We start from the raw sequence: 15,951 nt of genomic DNA, 5'->3' as shown, positions 1-15,951 counted from the left end.
GGGGGGGGGAAGTGGGGGTGGTTTGTTTTGGTTTTGATCCAAAATATGCAACAGGCAGAATTCATCAGCCTCAGCCATCTTACTCATTTCATCCAGACAGGACTAATTGCCCTACTAACCATTTTTGGTCCATTAACTTCCCATTCTATTGCATTTTATATATTGCACATTAATAGCATACTCGAGCCTCATCAAGGTTAATTTAGTTAAGTTTTCTTGACTTCTGTAAATGCTGTCTTGGAAGAGGCCAAATAGTCACAGCATCTAGACAAAAGAGGTGGCACAGAAGAGCTGAAGCCTAGCACTGTGTGTACTCGCCCAGGATAGCGTAGTAAGGAACTGCGCAAGGAGTCCTGGATAATGGAGCGAGTTCGCAGGGTCTTTAGTCTCTCTTTTCCTGGGGAGTATGGATGGAGGCTTAGGACAGAATGCAGTAAGTCGTGGGCATCCATTACCTCCCCACCGGCTGTTTACCCTCATTACTGCATCTGGCAGCTGTTGTGGCCATCCCGGTTCGTGGGATTTTAGGGCCTGCTTCAGAAGCCCATTGGTACGCTCCACAATCCCATTCACTTGGGGGTGGTATGGGGTACAGAAAACCCACTGGATTCCTTTGTCCCAATAAAGTCATAATTAACTTGACATTAACTGCACTGCATTAGGTATTATGTCTAGTAAATACCACTAAGTTTCCTCAGAAGAATTTGAAGGTCTGGAACATTATACACTCTAGAGGGCACGGAGTTCAAGATCAAGATTTTCCTTCCTGCAAACATTGTTAAAAAACAGATCCAGAATGCCTCTGTGGTTGAGGTAAATCAGCAGATTGCCATGAAGCAAACCCTTGTTTCTTACGGACAGAGGAACTCCCTTTGGTTTCTGATGTGAGTATCTTGCAACAAAGCTTCAGCCCATGGTTGTTTTTGTGACAGATATAACAAGCAAGCAGGATGTGGCCAGAGAGGTGATAAGTGTGCAGTATTTTGCAGAGCTGCATCTTAAATTATAGGATGATCATGAGAACACTTAATTTATTATCAATTACGCCATGTCTTCTAGTAATGAATAAAACTATCCCTACCCTTTATAAATGACAGATTTTTTTTTACCTTGAAATATATTCTTTGCCTTATGATACGTGGTCTCTCATTAGAAACCAGTCAACTCTGAAACCCACAAGACAGAGAAACTACTGCAGAGGTCCTGTATCAGTTAATCTTTTTGAATAGCCACCATATGAATAAAGATGCAACATGCATTGCACACTTTAATTAGTTTATTTTTTCAAATCCTGTCAGAAATATAGCTATGCATTTATTACAAAATATATTAAACCATCTATCAATACTTCCAAGGGAACAGGAGTACTTTTAATTCTGTTCAAATGCAAACCAATACAAACCTTTAACACTGACCCCAGAATATTCTTTTGCATCCATTGTCAATATATTTAATGTGAAAGCATCTCTAAGAACAGAAAGGCCACCCTGATTTTATTTCATTAGCAAGTTTAATCCCTTGATAGCAAACATGACCAGGCATATCATGAGACCACTTAAAAAACAAGTCTATACATCTCACATTATCTGAGCTCCCAGATATACATTACATACCAACATTTTTAGTAAAATAATTTTCCCTGCCCTGCAGGGGAAGACATTCAGAGGCAAAAAGAAAACACATTTGCAATATATTATAATTGGAAAATTTGTGCCATAGCAGCTTTGCAAATACACATACTAAGAGTGGATGACTTAAAACACATTCAACACAACAGAAATTTGGAAGATAAAAGACGCTAAGCCACTTTCTAAACCACCTTGAGATCCAGTAAAGCATCAAGAGTTACAGAACTAAAGCATCCCATTCCTGAAGAAGTTACAAAGGAAACTGGTTAAATCCCCATATTTCTTCATATTTGTTTTAGAGACAACTCTCAACACTGCGTATCCTTTTGCTTCCATTTAAGTAGTTCTAGCAATTATACCTCATTCCACCATGGTAAAACAATTTCTCAAAAGAAAAGATCAGATTTGGAGGGAGGGGGTAAAAAAAAAAAAAAAAAAAAAAAAGAGGCTGTTTCAGTGAAAACATATTTTCACATAGAAACTGAATCTCTTCATGCTGACCTTAAGAAAGTTGGAATAATAGTAATGAAGATTATACATGGACATGGGACCAACGTAGACTTGTAAGTTCTCCCATTAGCTGAAAATGATGTTCTTATTTGTAAGAGAAAGCTCTGAAACTGCAGTTAAAACGAAGAGTAGCTTGGAAGGTGAGGGAAAAAAGAGGAAAATGGAAAAAAGTAGATAAATAAACACTTACAAGCATTCATAACTTTTCATGACAGAAAGATTTAACTGATACTTCGCAAATTAGCTCTGAAAGTCTCTCATGTAAAACTCTGGCATTACAGTAATTTGGCATCACTCAGAGTTCTACTTGGTAATATTAAAATACAAAACCAGTAGAATAGCAGCAGTGAATAAAGCATTCATATTACTGTGGCCAATATAGTATTATACATGCAGTAGCTTTCTATTCCCTATTTGTTTGTGCTCTTGTACAATATTAACTTGAATCATTTAAACTCCTGAACCTGCCACCAAACTGAGTTTCCTCCCAAGGCAGAAATAGATCAGATCTAGCAGATAAGGCTCAAAGCAAAAATTTAGCTCATAATGCAAAGCTTCAAAAGGAAGGAAAGTATTAATGCACTTAGTGGGTCTTGGGTATAAACTATCAGAACATAGACTAAGGACATTTTTGTTAATACCACTAGGGTTGAGAAAGGAACCGTGGCAGGAAGAAGCTCTCAAATTACAAATGTCTCTTCTGCGCGCCCACTCCCCCCCCAAAAAACCCAACAAACACACAAAATCCCAAACCCAAAACAAAACCCATAATAAAGAGAGGAGAATGGTAGTCTTTGAGCATCTTGAAAAAACATGGATAACTAACATAGCTTGAAAATGATTGGAGAACTAGTGTACAGTGCCTTCTTTAATTCACGGGTCTGGGCATTGCCATGTATGTTACAAGTTCTCGGTTAAGAATGCTTTAACTACTGGGAATGCTTTAACTGAAGACACCCCGAAACAATTCAGCTAATTGAATGAGACTATTCAGTATAAAAACTACTTAAGAGGTTTAAAAAAAAAACAGTTTTAAAGCATGATCTTTTCCTATTTTGACTAACACATGCTCCCCTGTCCTCTAAACACACAGAACACACTAAATAAGTCAACAACTGACTGCATTTACCATTAGCCAGGAAGTTCATGTTTCAGTAGTGACAATACTCCATTGAATACAATCCCTTTTCAACTAATAGGCCCTATCTGCAAAATTAATTTTACTCATCTGGATATGATGAACAAAGTGGTAGGTTGGGTCCTAGCACTTTTACTGTCATGCAGGCAGGCAGAGTATCCTCCCAAATCAGTATACTTACAGTATATATAGTAGTCTTTCTTTAGCCTTGTATATATTAAGCACATGCACTTTCCCCACTGATGGTCCCCATAGGATTGCTTTGATGACGCCAAGTAGTAAGAATACTCTTCAGTATCTTTTAAGTTGCAGCATCTCAAGTCTTTAGGTTGTTTCACAAGCTTGCAGAAATAATATATATATGCTTATGTATGGTTTAGTTCTTTCTTCGGTATCAGACTGTGTACTTAAGTTATGGGGTGAACAAAATTTTTTCTTCCCTCCTTTTAAAGACAAGATTCAGAACTTTATCAGCACCATGATAAGTTAAAATTTTCAGCACCAGTGAATTTGAACTACTCAGCTTTTACTGGTCAAAACTAACATTTATATGGCCTACAAACAATTAGTAAAGAAAACAGTAATACATGCAACATTAGGAAGCTCATGAATTCTTTCTTGACACAGTGAATCTAGTGTTGGGTAAACAAGTAACTATGGAAGCCAGATATTTTTTTTTTTCCTAAAAGCAAACAGGATTGGGATTTTTTCCTCACACTGTCTAATTAATAGGCTTTTCTTCCCCTCCCAAGTGTTGAGAGTGGCCCAGCTCCTATTGTCTAATGGGACAGGAAATACCCACGACAGCTGGATGTTGATATGGCCAGCTGTCCACTGAGAATTCACAGGAGACACCACAGGTCATACGTCACCCAGAACACCACGAGATCACTCGCACAGACATAGCTCACAAGTTCAGCTTTGGTACAAATTCAGGTTTCAACAACAGTACAAGAAGTTCTATCATCCTATCTAGTTAGTACATACCTTTGCTCGTATATCCACTCACAACCTGAAAAATGTCCAGTGCTAGGAGAAGATCCCACCAGCACAAAGGTATCTCATTAAAGTGCTATGCTCTTATCAGTCTGGTGATGGTGACTGACATTGTGGGCCCAGAGCACACACTTACAGAAAGTTTTATCAAAATAGAGTAAATTAGGGGAGCGCTTTCAGACCACAAATACTTCTTCAGTGAATTCAGCTCAGTCATTCAGCCTCCTCCACAACACTACCATAAGTCATTCAGAAATACTAGTATCATCCCTACATCGACATGCAACTTCCTGAAGCTAACTCTGCAGGAGGAAAGGTGAAAGCTTGCTTCAACCCTAGGTGATGTGAGCAAAGTCTTAACCTGACTTCAGATTTCAAGAGAAGCATAGCCAATTCAAAATTCTAGATAAGTTTCTATAGAAACTGTCTCAACTTTTCCAAGCTCCATGAACCCCCCCCCCAAATCTTTATTAATTTAGCTATTTCCCTGCTACCGTATCTATTCCAAGGCACTGAGGTGAAAAGATTTACAGGTCTTTTCTGACATGACTGAAGTTTTACCAAACTGAGATGTACAGGTGCTTCAGTAGGGTTTTCCTGTAGGCAGTTAAGTTTTGATTAACAGTATTTCATTTAGTTAGCTTGCTACAGAAGTAGCTTATTACTATAATAGAGAACAATACCACATATTTGAAGACATGACCTCAAAAAAAAAAGCTATACCAGCAACAACAAAGTTCTATTCAGGTGGAGATCAACTATGTTGGCACCTATGATCTTTTACAAATGCTGCCTATATGGATGATGAAGCGTGCTTGTAATCTGTGGTAGAACAACATGACTAGTGGCTCTATCTTCTGGTTTAAGACTTACAGGCTACATAGCTCCATCAGTACTGCGAGCTTGAAATCCTTCTCTGCGGAGACTATTTAAATCCAAACGAGTTAAAACTTCACAGCGCACCAGAAGGGTATCATCCTTTACAAAGGTTCTTTGTTTCAAGGTTTGCAGGTGCATGAAAGTCACATAACCAAAACCTTTTGGATTGCGGTGAATTGTTGGTCTCTGGAAGGCTAGTAACTCTGGCTTGGCTTCCATTACTTCTTCATGATTCTGCCTTTCAGGGCCTTCTGATTGATCCAAAATAGAAAGTCGTATAGTGCCTTGGAAAGGCCAGGGCAGATGGCTGTCATATTCTCCTTGCATAGTGTGGACAAACAGAGATATAAAATTAGCACAACGCTGAGCATTTGGTAACTGGATATGCAGGCGCAAACACAGCTTGTAGCCAGGCTTTCCAGTATAGAAGCCAGGACTGTGCATTACAACAGGTCTCTCTTCTTCCTGAGCTTTCTGAAGTCCACTGAAGTTCTCAATCTTCCAGATATAAATACCATTACATTGCTGTGCCTCCATTTCAGTAATCTTTACCTCCAAATTTCGGATAGTACGTTTGAGTTCTGCCATGTGGGTGTTCTGAGTCTCCATTTTAGCAATGAGTTCTCTGATTTGGTGATCTTGTCTGACCAGACGACCTTCCAACTGCTGAATAGTTTCCTTGAAGTTTTCAACTTCTGGATTACAATCATAGGCAGCGTGTGACATGTGTGAGAAGACGGCAGGCTCAAAGGTTAGGCCATTGATGAAGGGTACAGGATTTGTAGCAGTAACACTGATATTTTGAAAACTCTGAGCCATCATTCTCATGTGAACCTGAGTGAACTCCTGCATATGTCGTGCCAGTTCATTTCTTTGCATCTAGAATTTAAGAGATGCGGCATTAGGAACATACCAAAAGTTATCTGCAATCACATTTTAAATGTGGCACTGAAGAAAAATCAAACAACTATTTGCTTCTGTTATGTGAGAAAAACTGGAATATGAATTAAGGACAGGTGATGTGACAAAGTAGCACCCTACCAATGGAGGGCTCCAAATTTAAGATCACTATTATGCCAAACAAAAAAGGAAGTTCAAATGCGTGGGGGCAAATATTGTTCAACTCAAAATAATGACATGGTGAAAAAAACGTCACTGATAAACATACGTTTAGTATTTTTTTTGTGTTCTAAATCAGCATTGTATTCCCTTCATCGATTTGCTAAAATGCTCCATAGTACCAAATACTATGAAAACTGATGTGGAAATGATGAGGGGAAGAGATCAACTTTTACAGAGAGGTATTAAACAACTAGAAATGAGAGCATCCAGATTATTTAATATTAGAATTTGATCAAATTCAAAGCACTGTCAGGTTCTCTTCACTGAACTCTAAGAGCCATAACTGTATTTGGTCACAACTTTGGAAGAAATGCTAGAAGCTACTTTATTGACATGAAAGCTGAGAAATCACACATGGATTAATAAAAGAAAGTTCATCAAGCAAATTATTTACAGAGTTTTTTTTAAATTTGAAAAGAACTTTTGAAAGGCAGTGTATCAACATGTAGTGTTTTAGAATTAAGATACAAAAAAAAACCCCACCACAAATCACTGAAGATTTAGGCTGGTGAATGAGATAAGACTAGGAAAACACATTAAAAAAATAAACAACAAAGATATGCAGAAGGTCTGCAATTAATGATTCTGATAAAAGGCTTACCTTTTCAGGACACCCAAAGGCACTGTAAAAACATGGCACTGGGGCAGTAGGACAATCATTGTCATAATGGTTAGGCATCTAAAACAAATCAGATTTGAAATTAATTTTTCCATCAAGACTATTCTTTTATAACGTTGTAAAAGGATACAGCTGGATGGACTCCAAATAAGTGCCTGAAGTCAGATCAGTTTATACCTATGTAATTTCGTAAAGAAGTATGGAAGTTTTGAACAAAAATGTTAGCTGATGATAAAAATTCTACATCCTCCTTGTATGTACTCAAACAATTCATTGCCTGTGCTCTTACATCAGGCATCAGAAAGCATTCAGGTTTTCTTGCTAGAAGAAATGCCTTTTGTTTCTAGCCTATCTTCAAGCTAGATCACAGTCCATTTCCTCCTCTTCTGAAGCACTACTTGCATAGACTTGTTATGTGTCTCTTCATTACCCCCTTCCTCAAAAAGCTCAAGTTACTTCAATTTTTCTTATGGTCCGTTTTTTCCAAAGCCAGCTATCTCACTGCTCTGGATCCTCCCTATTATCCCCACCTCAAAAGCTGGACAGCTTCAGCTGAGGCCTTACAAACCCCAAACAGAACAAAGAACAAATTCTGGGTTTCACAAGCAAAATACCTGTTCATATAACCCGGTATGTTTGCCATGTTTAAATATCATGATGAAGTAGAACACATGCTTTATATAGGTCAGCCATTAATTCTAAACCATTACCTAGTTTAGTATTCTATGTTCTCTGTTTTTGCAGATCATTATTCTACCTAACAACAGATTTTTGTTGTTACTGAACTCAATCCTGTTTTTCAGAGTGTTTCTCCAATTTGACAAGATCGTTTTTTATTTTAACCCAGGTCATTAACATAATTGCCATCCCATTCAAACAGGGATAGCATGCAAATTAATTAAGTTACCATTTGCCTGTCAATGAAGTAAGTTATTTTTGAATAGGAGAAATAATAGTGGCTACTATAATAGTAACAGACAAGCAGAATTTCAGCCAGCATCTACAGTTTGATAGTGAATTATTTACAGCTACTTTCCAGCAGTGGCTTTCCAACTACAAATACTCTCCCCCTCTGCACAAATCAAATCCTTGTCTTCTAATGTCAGCCGCAACCATTGGCAGCTGCTTGGTATTCTTCAACCTTCATTCAAGATGAAAAAAATGCATCATGGCCCCTCTCAAGAATCAGTATAGCTAAACAATGTGACTTGCAGCCAAATATCTTACAGAGGTTTACCAGACTGCAGTTGCAAGCTGGAGCAGCATTTAAAAGAGTATTACACCTGCACTTGATCCAACATTCTCAGAGAGAGACAGGTAGAGATTTATTAGCTAGTAGACAAACTTGTTTCTTCAAGTTTAGTTTCAGATTAAAGAAGCAATGTAAATACAAAATATCTGACCCAGATTAAACACAGAGAAAGGTAGTCTCTTACCTGCTCTCTGATGAGCACTGTGTTGCAATACTCACAAAATACATTGGCAAGTGGACAGGTTTGATCATGAAGCTTAGGTATCAAACAGAAAAAGAGAGGAAAGAAAGAATCAATAAAGTTACACAATTTAAAAGAGTGCTAATCACCTCTGATAAGATGTTAATTTTTAGTTTACATTTCAAATTTTGCATTTAGTTGTATGCAACTGTGAAACAAAGACAATCCCTTTACCCTGAATAGTATGTTTTCTGCAATTACTGTTTTTTCCTGGACTCATACAAGAGATTCATGAAGTTGCAGATATTTTATTGCCTAAAGCTTTTATGCTCCAAAGGAATATGAATTTACCCAGAAGTTTCTGAAATGCATGTTCAACTGTTGTGGAACTATTATTAAAGGTTTTTTTGTGTTATTGGACTATACATATGAATACATATACACACACTATATATGAAGGCTCCAGGGAGATCTTATTGCTGCCTTCCAGTACCTAAAGGGGGCCTACAGGAGAGCTGGGGAAGGACTTTTTACTAGGGCATGTAGTGAGAGGATGAGGGGGAATGGCTATAAACTGGAAAAGCCACGTTTAGATGAAACATTAGGAAGAAGTTTTTCACTTTGAGGGTGGTAAGGCACTGGAACAGGTTGCCCAGAGAGGTTGTTGAGGCCCCATCCCTGGAGGTGTTCAAGGCCAGGCTGGACGTGGCCTTGGGCAACCTGGTCTAGTGGGAGGTGTCCCTGCCCATGGCAGGGGGGGTGGAACTTGATGATCTTCAAGGTCCCTTCCAACCTAAACCATTCTATGATATGATATCATAAAACTAATAGCCTTGAGATAAACCACATCCATATACAGATGAAGCTCAAAAAGCAAAGGACTACCCTCAGTATCACCCAAGTAAAAAAATGCAGAGCCAGGAAAAGAATTCAGAAATTATCTTGGTCTTGTGTGTTAGCACATATCCCCAAAAGATGCATCTCCTAACACATCCTTTATGCCAGGCATAAAAACTGTAAATATAAATATTGCTTGTGTATTACTTTAGCAGTAGATACTGGCCCCTCTGATGGTAAGGATAAAAATCAATGGTTCTTACACGAATCTTTTCACACCACAGGGTTCCCAAGAAGTTTGTATTTAAGCACAAACCTCTCCCCAGCTTTACCTGTTCTAGACTAATGTCCTAAGTTTGTAGCCTCTCGCCTGTGCAGCACAAAAAGCTCTTCTAGGCCAAAACTCCTTTTTTTTTTTTTTTAAACTGATGTTCCATTTAGAAGCAAACCCATGTGAATGAAGGTTGAAAAACTAAGACTCCTGCTAAGTACCTCTTTATCTTCATAGGCCATAGACGTGGCACAGTTTGGACAACAGACTTGACGCCTTGGACATTCCTGCGTCATGTGCTCTTTCAGATGGTTCTTCTGGAAGGCTCCTTGGCACTGTGGGCATTCCACAGCAGAAAAATCGCACTGCAACTGGTGGTCCTGAATATGGAGAAAAGCAGGATTTCATACTAGAAACAGGTATTATCATCTCATCTGTTTTCAAGATAAAGCACAGTACAAGAAGAACAAATTGCAGTCTTTCCTTCATGCAAGCAGATCCTTATAAACTTACGCTGACTTTACCAACGGCCTGTCCCATTAGTAAGATCAGAGCTTCATGTATTCAGAGCTTTAAGAATGTTCTCAGCTAAAATTCAGCTTTATGTTTATCCTTTTAACTTTAACTTATTATTTTCCAAAACAATTATTTCAACTAATATATCGAGCTGCTTTGAGAGAATATTAAACTGACTTTAGGGAACTTGTGTGAAGTACAGATACAGCTGACCAAAAGACAAACATGAATGATCCTAAAGAGAAAGCTGCATTAGTACAATTTTCATGCATTACAATGTTCACTTGCGAATCACCTAATTACAATTAAAGACTTATAAAAAGCAACATACACGCAGCTATATTCTTGAATAAACAATGCATTGAATCAGCATAAACAGGTATCAGGTATGTCCATCTATGTTAACTTATTTTGAATTTTTACTTGTCCATGTAAACAAGGCTCCATATTTTCAAAAGTAATTCTCACCTCTAAATGCCTCAGCTCCATCTTCATACTGCAGCCCTTGTTGGGACATTTAACCGTTAATGAAAGGATTTCCCGTTTAGCAAAGTTGTCAGGAAAAAGTTGATTTTCGAGCAGAATTTCATTGTCTACTGGACATTTGTGACCTGCATCTCTACAATGCAGAAAAGAAAAGAAAAAGAGATTGAAGTTTACTTTGCCTTTCATTTAAAATATTTTTACACCAGCAAGACATTAGTGGCCAAATTATAACACATTAAGAAATGTCTGAAAACAATGGCATTTATGTGGCAATTACCAGAAAGTATGCAACATATATCAGAGAAATTGACAATACACAAATTTCACTAGAGGTAGCATGACTGGGATCGCAGCACTTTTCTAACTCAACAGTTTTTATTTGGACAAATGCCACTATAGATACTCTGGAAATAAATTTGAAGAAGATATAAAGAAGCAAAGAACTTACAGTCCCATTCCTTTAAGTACTTTACATAGCTCAAACACCAAAGAATATTTCAGGTATTATTTCAAAACAATCCTTTAAAGATTCTTGGACCTTCTCTCCTTGCTCACTTTATAAACAACCAAGGTGATCAGAGATGAGAGAAAAAGCAAAAATGCCTTTTTTTTTTTTTTTTCCAGATTCACTTCCTCTATTTGGCATTACTTTTCATATAGCCTGTTTTGCTGTTTTTGTTGTACAACCACTTGATCTGTTGGTCATCCTTTAATTTGTTTATTTATAAGCAAAGAAGGGTGAAAAAACTCGAAACACAAAAATTACTAATAACTATGAGAATTACGCTGGAATTACATTTGGAACTGGGTGTTGTATCTGAAGCCATTTTAACAGCAAACAGACTGGAAGTCAGCACTAATTGGCCAAAGTTTGGAGTCTGATGGTGGAACACAGGTGCGTGTGACTTGGATAAGACAACTAACAGCCTGTTCCACTTTTTCAGGTTCTGTCTAACTGCATTTAAACACAAGAATCATTAAAAACAAAGTAAAAAAGGGATCACCTCCACCAAATTGTCCTTTAAAAAATATGCAGTATCAGCTCATTTCCTAAAGCAGCAGGTGAACACACCTACTCACAATCAAGTAATAGTTAAAGAGACATGAGGGATCAAAGCTTCTGAGCTGAAGTGCTAATGAAAACAGCAATAAAAATGCAAAAATACATGAGGCAGACAAATGTCAAAGAGCACTTGTGGTGCAAAGATCAAAAGCCAGATCATTGTCACCTCTTACAAGCATAAGGGGAAGTAGAACCTAGTGGGCTGTGGAGACCATAAGGGAATTTGTGTTCTTTGTTGGAAAAGGAAATAATAACTCAGCAACTCCTTCATCAGCAACGCTGGTAGAGGAAGCGGGGGTAAAGTTGAGACTTCAGAAAAAGACAATGAACTTCCTTTCCTGGGTTTTGCTTGCATGAGCTATCTCACCGCAAGTCTGATATTCATACTCCTAAACAAGTGGAAAAAAGAAAATACCTAATGTGCTGTTTTGTTTCATAGCTCCCTGAGCTATGATCGGCGTGCTGATCTTTGTCACAACCCAGAAACATTCCCTTGCTTTGCAGGCAACCTACAGCAAATCAGTATTCGCTGATTCAAGGCATAACTTGGTTACAAATAGCCTGTTTAGTGAAGTATAATGGTAGTTCAAGAGGCCTGCTGATAAGACAGCAGCCTTATTTCTACACAGAAAAGCTAACCATGTATAATCACAGCAACAACAGGTTAATTTTAAATCATGATTACCAGACCCCCAGTTTAAATAACTAGCAGACAATGGGTAAAATATGATTGAAGGGCACTTTTCCAATTATTATAGTAAGGAAAGAACAATAACTTATTGTAGTATATTAAACAGACATCAAACACCATTTACAAGTATTGGGATTATGTTTAAAAGGCTGCTTAGATCCATCTACACACAAAGATGTTGTTACACACTTCCTATCACAGAACCGAGTTTATGCACCTCAGTTCTAATTTACATTACAGCGGAGGCTTTCCTATGCTGGAATTACTAATCACATTGGGCTGTGCCACCCAGTAATCATCTGCTACAAAGTACAATGAATATTCCTATAATTTCCCTTCAAATTAAAATTAGGTATGAAAAGTAAAGCCAGAATAATTTTGTTTGAAGAAAAAGCCCGCTCCGTGATTTTAGCAACTAAGCAGTTTAGCCTAAAAACTCATTTCACTTAATGAAAAAAACAGTACTTAGAGAATGTAACAATCACTTTCCATTTTCATTTTAGTTCTGCAGAAGCTTCTCAATGACATCAATCAACATGGTACTGTAGACATTACATACTTCAAATCAATATTATACTGTAGACACTACCTACTCCAAACCAATAGCTTGACCCATGGATCCGAATTAAGCATGCAGTTCAGCCCTTCAGAGATTCAGAGGGGTCTGGCACTTTAAGTTGTTTGCTCTGCTTTCACAAGCATTCATTCAAACCACACTCCAAAGACAGATTTCAGTGGGGAATGAGGGAAAACATTTACTATCAATGAAAGATCTGAAATAACACAGTGATGATCTATAAGACTGTAAGATGAAAAATGCTTTCCACCTGTGTTTACTATTCACTGAAACACTCAACACTATCTATACAAATGAAGTAAAATAGGGAAAGGGTGTAAAAGAAGCAAAAGCTTCCAGTCATTCAAACTGTTTGCTGACCTAAAACTTTGAGCAGAGGAAATGCTCTGTTAATTTAAAAAGGAAGAGAAACTACTTCCCATGCCTGGGGTTTAAGAAAGAAGTTTCTCTACCTGCTACGAGATGTTGCGTTCTGAGCATGGGTTCACTGCAGTTCGTCACTCAGTCCTGTGGTAAATTCTAACCAATGACCGTAACTGCGCAGCTCATCAGCAGAAAGATTAGAAAACAAGATCACCTTAGCTGTAAAGGATCTGAAAGACTGGAAATGAGACACCCATTTTTAATAATTTTAAGTTTAGTCTTTTTTCCCCCCTCAGTTTTCAACCTAGGAATTCTGTTGTCTTTGAAATGATTGGTGATTAGACAGTTCTAAAGCTCAGTATACTTAAGTACCAACTAATTTACCTTCAGGATTTATAGACGTCATACTCCCATGAGATAGTTTAAAGATTTCTTTTCTTTCTTCCAGAAATAGCCAAGTTAAAGAAGAGTATAAAAACTGCTACTGCCAATAAATAGAGCAAGCTCAGAGGAGGCAAGTAAGGAATTCCAAAATGTAATGGTCTTTATTAGTACAAATGTCTAATTCAATGCTTACAAGCATGCATGAAATTACATACATTAACCTCTTGAAAGAACTTAGGTTGAAATGTACAAAGCAAAGGCCAGAAAGTGAGGCCAACTGCTTATGCCTAGGGAACTGGATTATAGTCAACGATAGGTTCAGGTTAGGGCAAAAAATTTGCCTCCTTCCATGCACCCGGCTGATGCCAATATGTGATGCAGTTGGGTAAGGCCCAATATACTTTTCTTGCAGAAGTGGGAACACAGTGAACAAGGGACTAAGGGAGCAGGGTGATCTCACAGTATGGTTAGGGAACTAAGTATCTCTCAGCTTCCTCTGCAGAATCCACAAGCGAGTCACTTTTCATGACTGAAGACTGGTGGTATTCTGCATTTTCTGGATAATGAATTTGCACCCTTTTCTCAGAAATACTAATGGAACCAATGCTAACAAGAACGGTGCTGCGAACACAAATTTCTGTGCTTGCTAAAAGGAAAATAGGCTGCTCTTTTGCTATCATAAGTAGGGAAGGCAAAATTGAGTTCGCCTTCTCATACTCAGCTCCAACATTTCCCACCTTGATCTAAAAGGGATGTCATGAAATACAGTAGCATCAGTTACAACAGCGACAGAAGCTACAGGGAAGCTGACAAAACCCCCACAAAATACGGTAATTCAAAGAACATCGTTGCTGGCATACTGTCCATTTAGTGAGCTACAAATAATAAACTACAGAGAAAAAGAAATGGAACAGAACTATGGATAAATGGTATGGAAAATCAATCAAGGAAGCACTGTCCATTTTGCACGCTAAAAATTAATGCCTGGGAAAAATCAATATTGTACAGTAACACTGAAGACAGTTTGATGATCTTCACACAAAGGTGTGCAAAGTAAGGTTGGAAATTAACCAATTCTATACGTGGGTCACACGGAATTATTTAGATTCCTACCAACGTACTGTGACGTTTGAGCTAAGTGAGCAATTGAGAACAAAAAATCCAGCTTATGCTAAGAAGGAAAAACCCTACAGCATAATATCTAGCCTTCTGCCAATGTGTTCGAATACTCACAGACGTGTGCGGCACACTGATGACTGTATTCCAGGTTTGAGGGAAGTACACTTTACCAGTGTACTTTCTGCCCTTCCTTCTCTTTCAATCATTCATTTTTATGAGCCAAGCCTGTTCTTGCCTTCATATCTCATTCCCTCTCCCCCATATGCCACCTAGCTCCCTCTCTCAACGCTGTGTTCGAGACTATTCCCTCTTCCAGCTCAACAAGGAAGCAACTGATTTCAAGCAAAGAAGTGAAAGCATGAATTGCTGTATCTGCACCAAGAAACCATGTTGCCTGTAGTTATCTAGAGAAACAATCAGAGGGAAAAGACAGGTTTTATAATCCTGAGCTGAAAATTGAATTTATTTGGAGGATTTAGCTACTTTTAAAAAATTATTATTTAATATTTACTCAATCAAATTTTTAGATTCATAACCTGGGTAAATTTGTACAAATGGCAAAATATCTAAAGCTTATGCAACCTCCAGACTCATGACATTTTGGTCATACATGGTGTTTACTAAAAAGAATCTTTAATAAATTATAAATTCCCAGAGTTCTACTAGCACTCACTGGTAACGCACCTTAAGCAGTTCTAGTCAGTTTACGTTGCCCTTAAACTATTCTGCTTAGGTAAGTGAACTTCTTAAAAGCAACTTCCACAAATTTTCCTTTACCTTATTGATTTGACAATGCAGCCTTTGCAGAAACGGTGTCCACACGGTGTCTGCACTGCTTCCCGAAGAGCCATCAAACAGATTGGACATTCATATTTACTTTCCAAGGGTGGATCAAACTCCACATCATATCCTTGTGTTTCCTCTGTGAAAGAACTTGGAGGGTTTCCAGTCGCACTGCTGACACTCACACTGTCTTCTTTTGCTCCAACGCTGCAAGCACTGGCCATGGCTGCACAGCAGCCACTTTCCACGTCTCGGGCTCCACAACTGTTATCACTATATAGCAAGCTCATAGTAGCTAATCAAGTGCTACACAGAAACGCTCTGCAAGATGACAAAAAGATGTGTTAATCTAAAATATTTCAAGACCTTCCTTTCCAGTCAAGAACAAATTTTATTTCTGACTAGAAACACTGGAACAATGGTGAAGATTTGGTTCTACTCAAGATCACTGGTTTTGTTTTGTCCCTATTTCTGTTACCTATCTTTTTTACTTATCTTGTGATATATAGGAAAGAGTTCTGCGTCCTGTCAGCCTA

At 38.0% G+C, this 15,951-nt stretch overlaps 1 protein-coding gene across 2 annotated transcripts; it reads right to left on the bottom strand.

The window, feature by feature from the left end:
* Window positions 1-5,017: 5,017 nt before the first annotated feature.
* Window positions 5,018-15,705, bottom strand: TRAF6 (TNF receptor-associated factor 6, E3 ubiquitin protein ligase). 2 transcript variants are annotated; one of them, XM_009895591.1, is made up of 7 exons: window positions 15,410-15,705; window positions 10,418-10,568; window positions 9,655-9,813; window positions 8,329-8,400; window positions 6,875-6,952; window positions 5,910-6,030; window positions 5,018-5,846 (listed from the first exon to the last, which is right to left on the bottom strand). In XM_009895591.1, the coding sequence occupies exons 1-7, from the start codon at window positions 15,703-15,705 to the stop codon at window positions 5,149-5,151; spliced, it is 1,575 nt and encodes a 524-aa protein (XP_009893893.1). In that variant the 3' UTR covers window positions 5,018-5,148. The 2 variants fall into 2 exon arrangements, with proteins under 2 accessions (XP_009893893.1, XP_009893892.1); XM_009895590.1 differs by having other exon boundaries at window positions 5,018-6,030.
* Window positions 15,706-15,951: the final 246 nt, after the last annotated feature.

Source organism: Charadrius vociferus, unplaced genomic scaffold (genome assembly GCF_000708025.1).
Source record: "Charadrius vociferus isolate BGI_N301 unplaced genomic scaffold, ASM70802v2 scaffold71, whole genome shotgun sequence".
Taxonomy (NCBI): domain Eukaryota; kingdom Metazoa; phylum Chordata; class Aves; order Charadriiformes; family Charadriidae; genus Charadrius; species Charadrius vociferus.
This window is presented reverse-complemented; position numbering and strand designations above follow the sequence as displayed.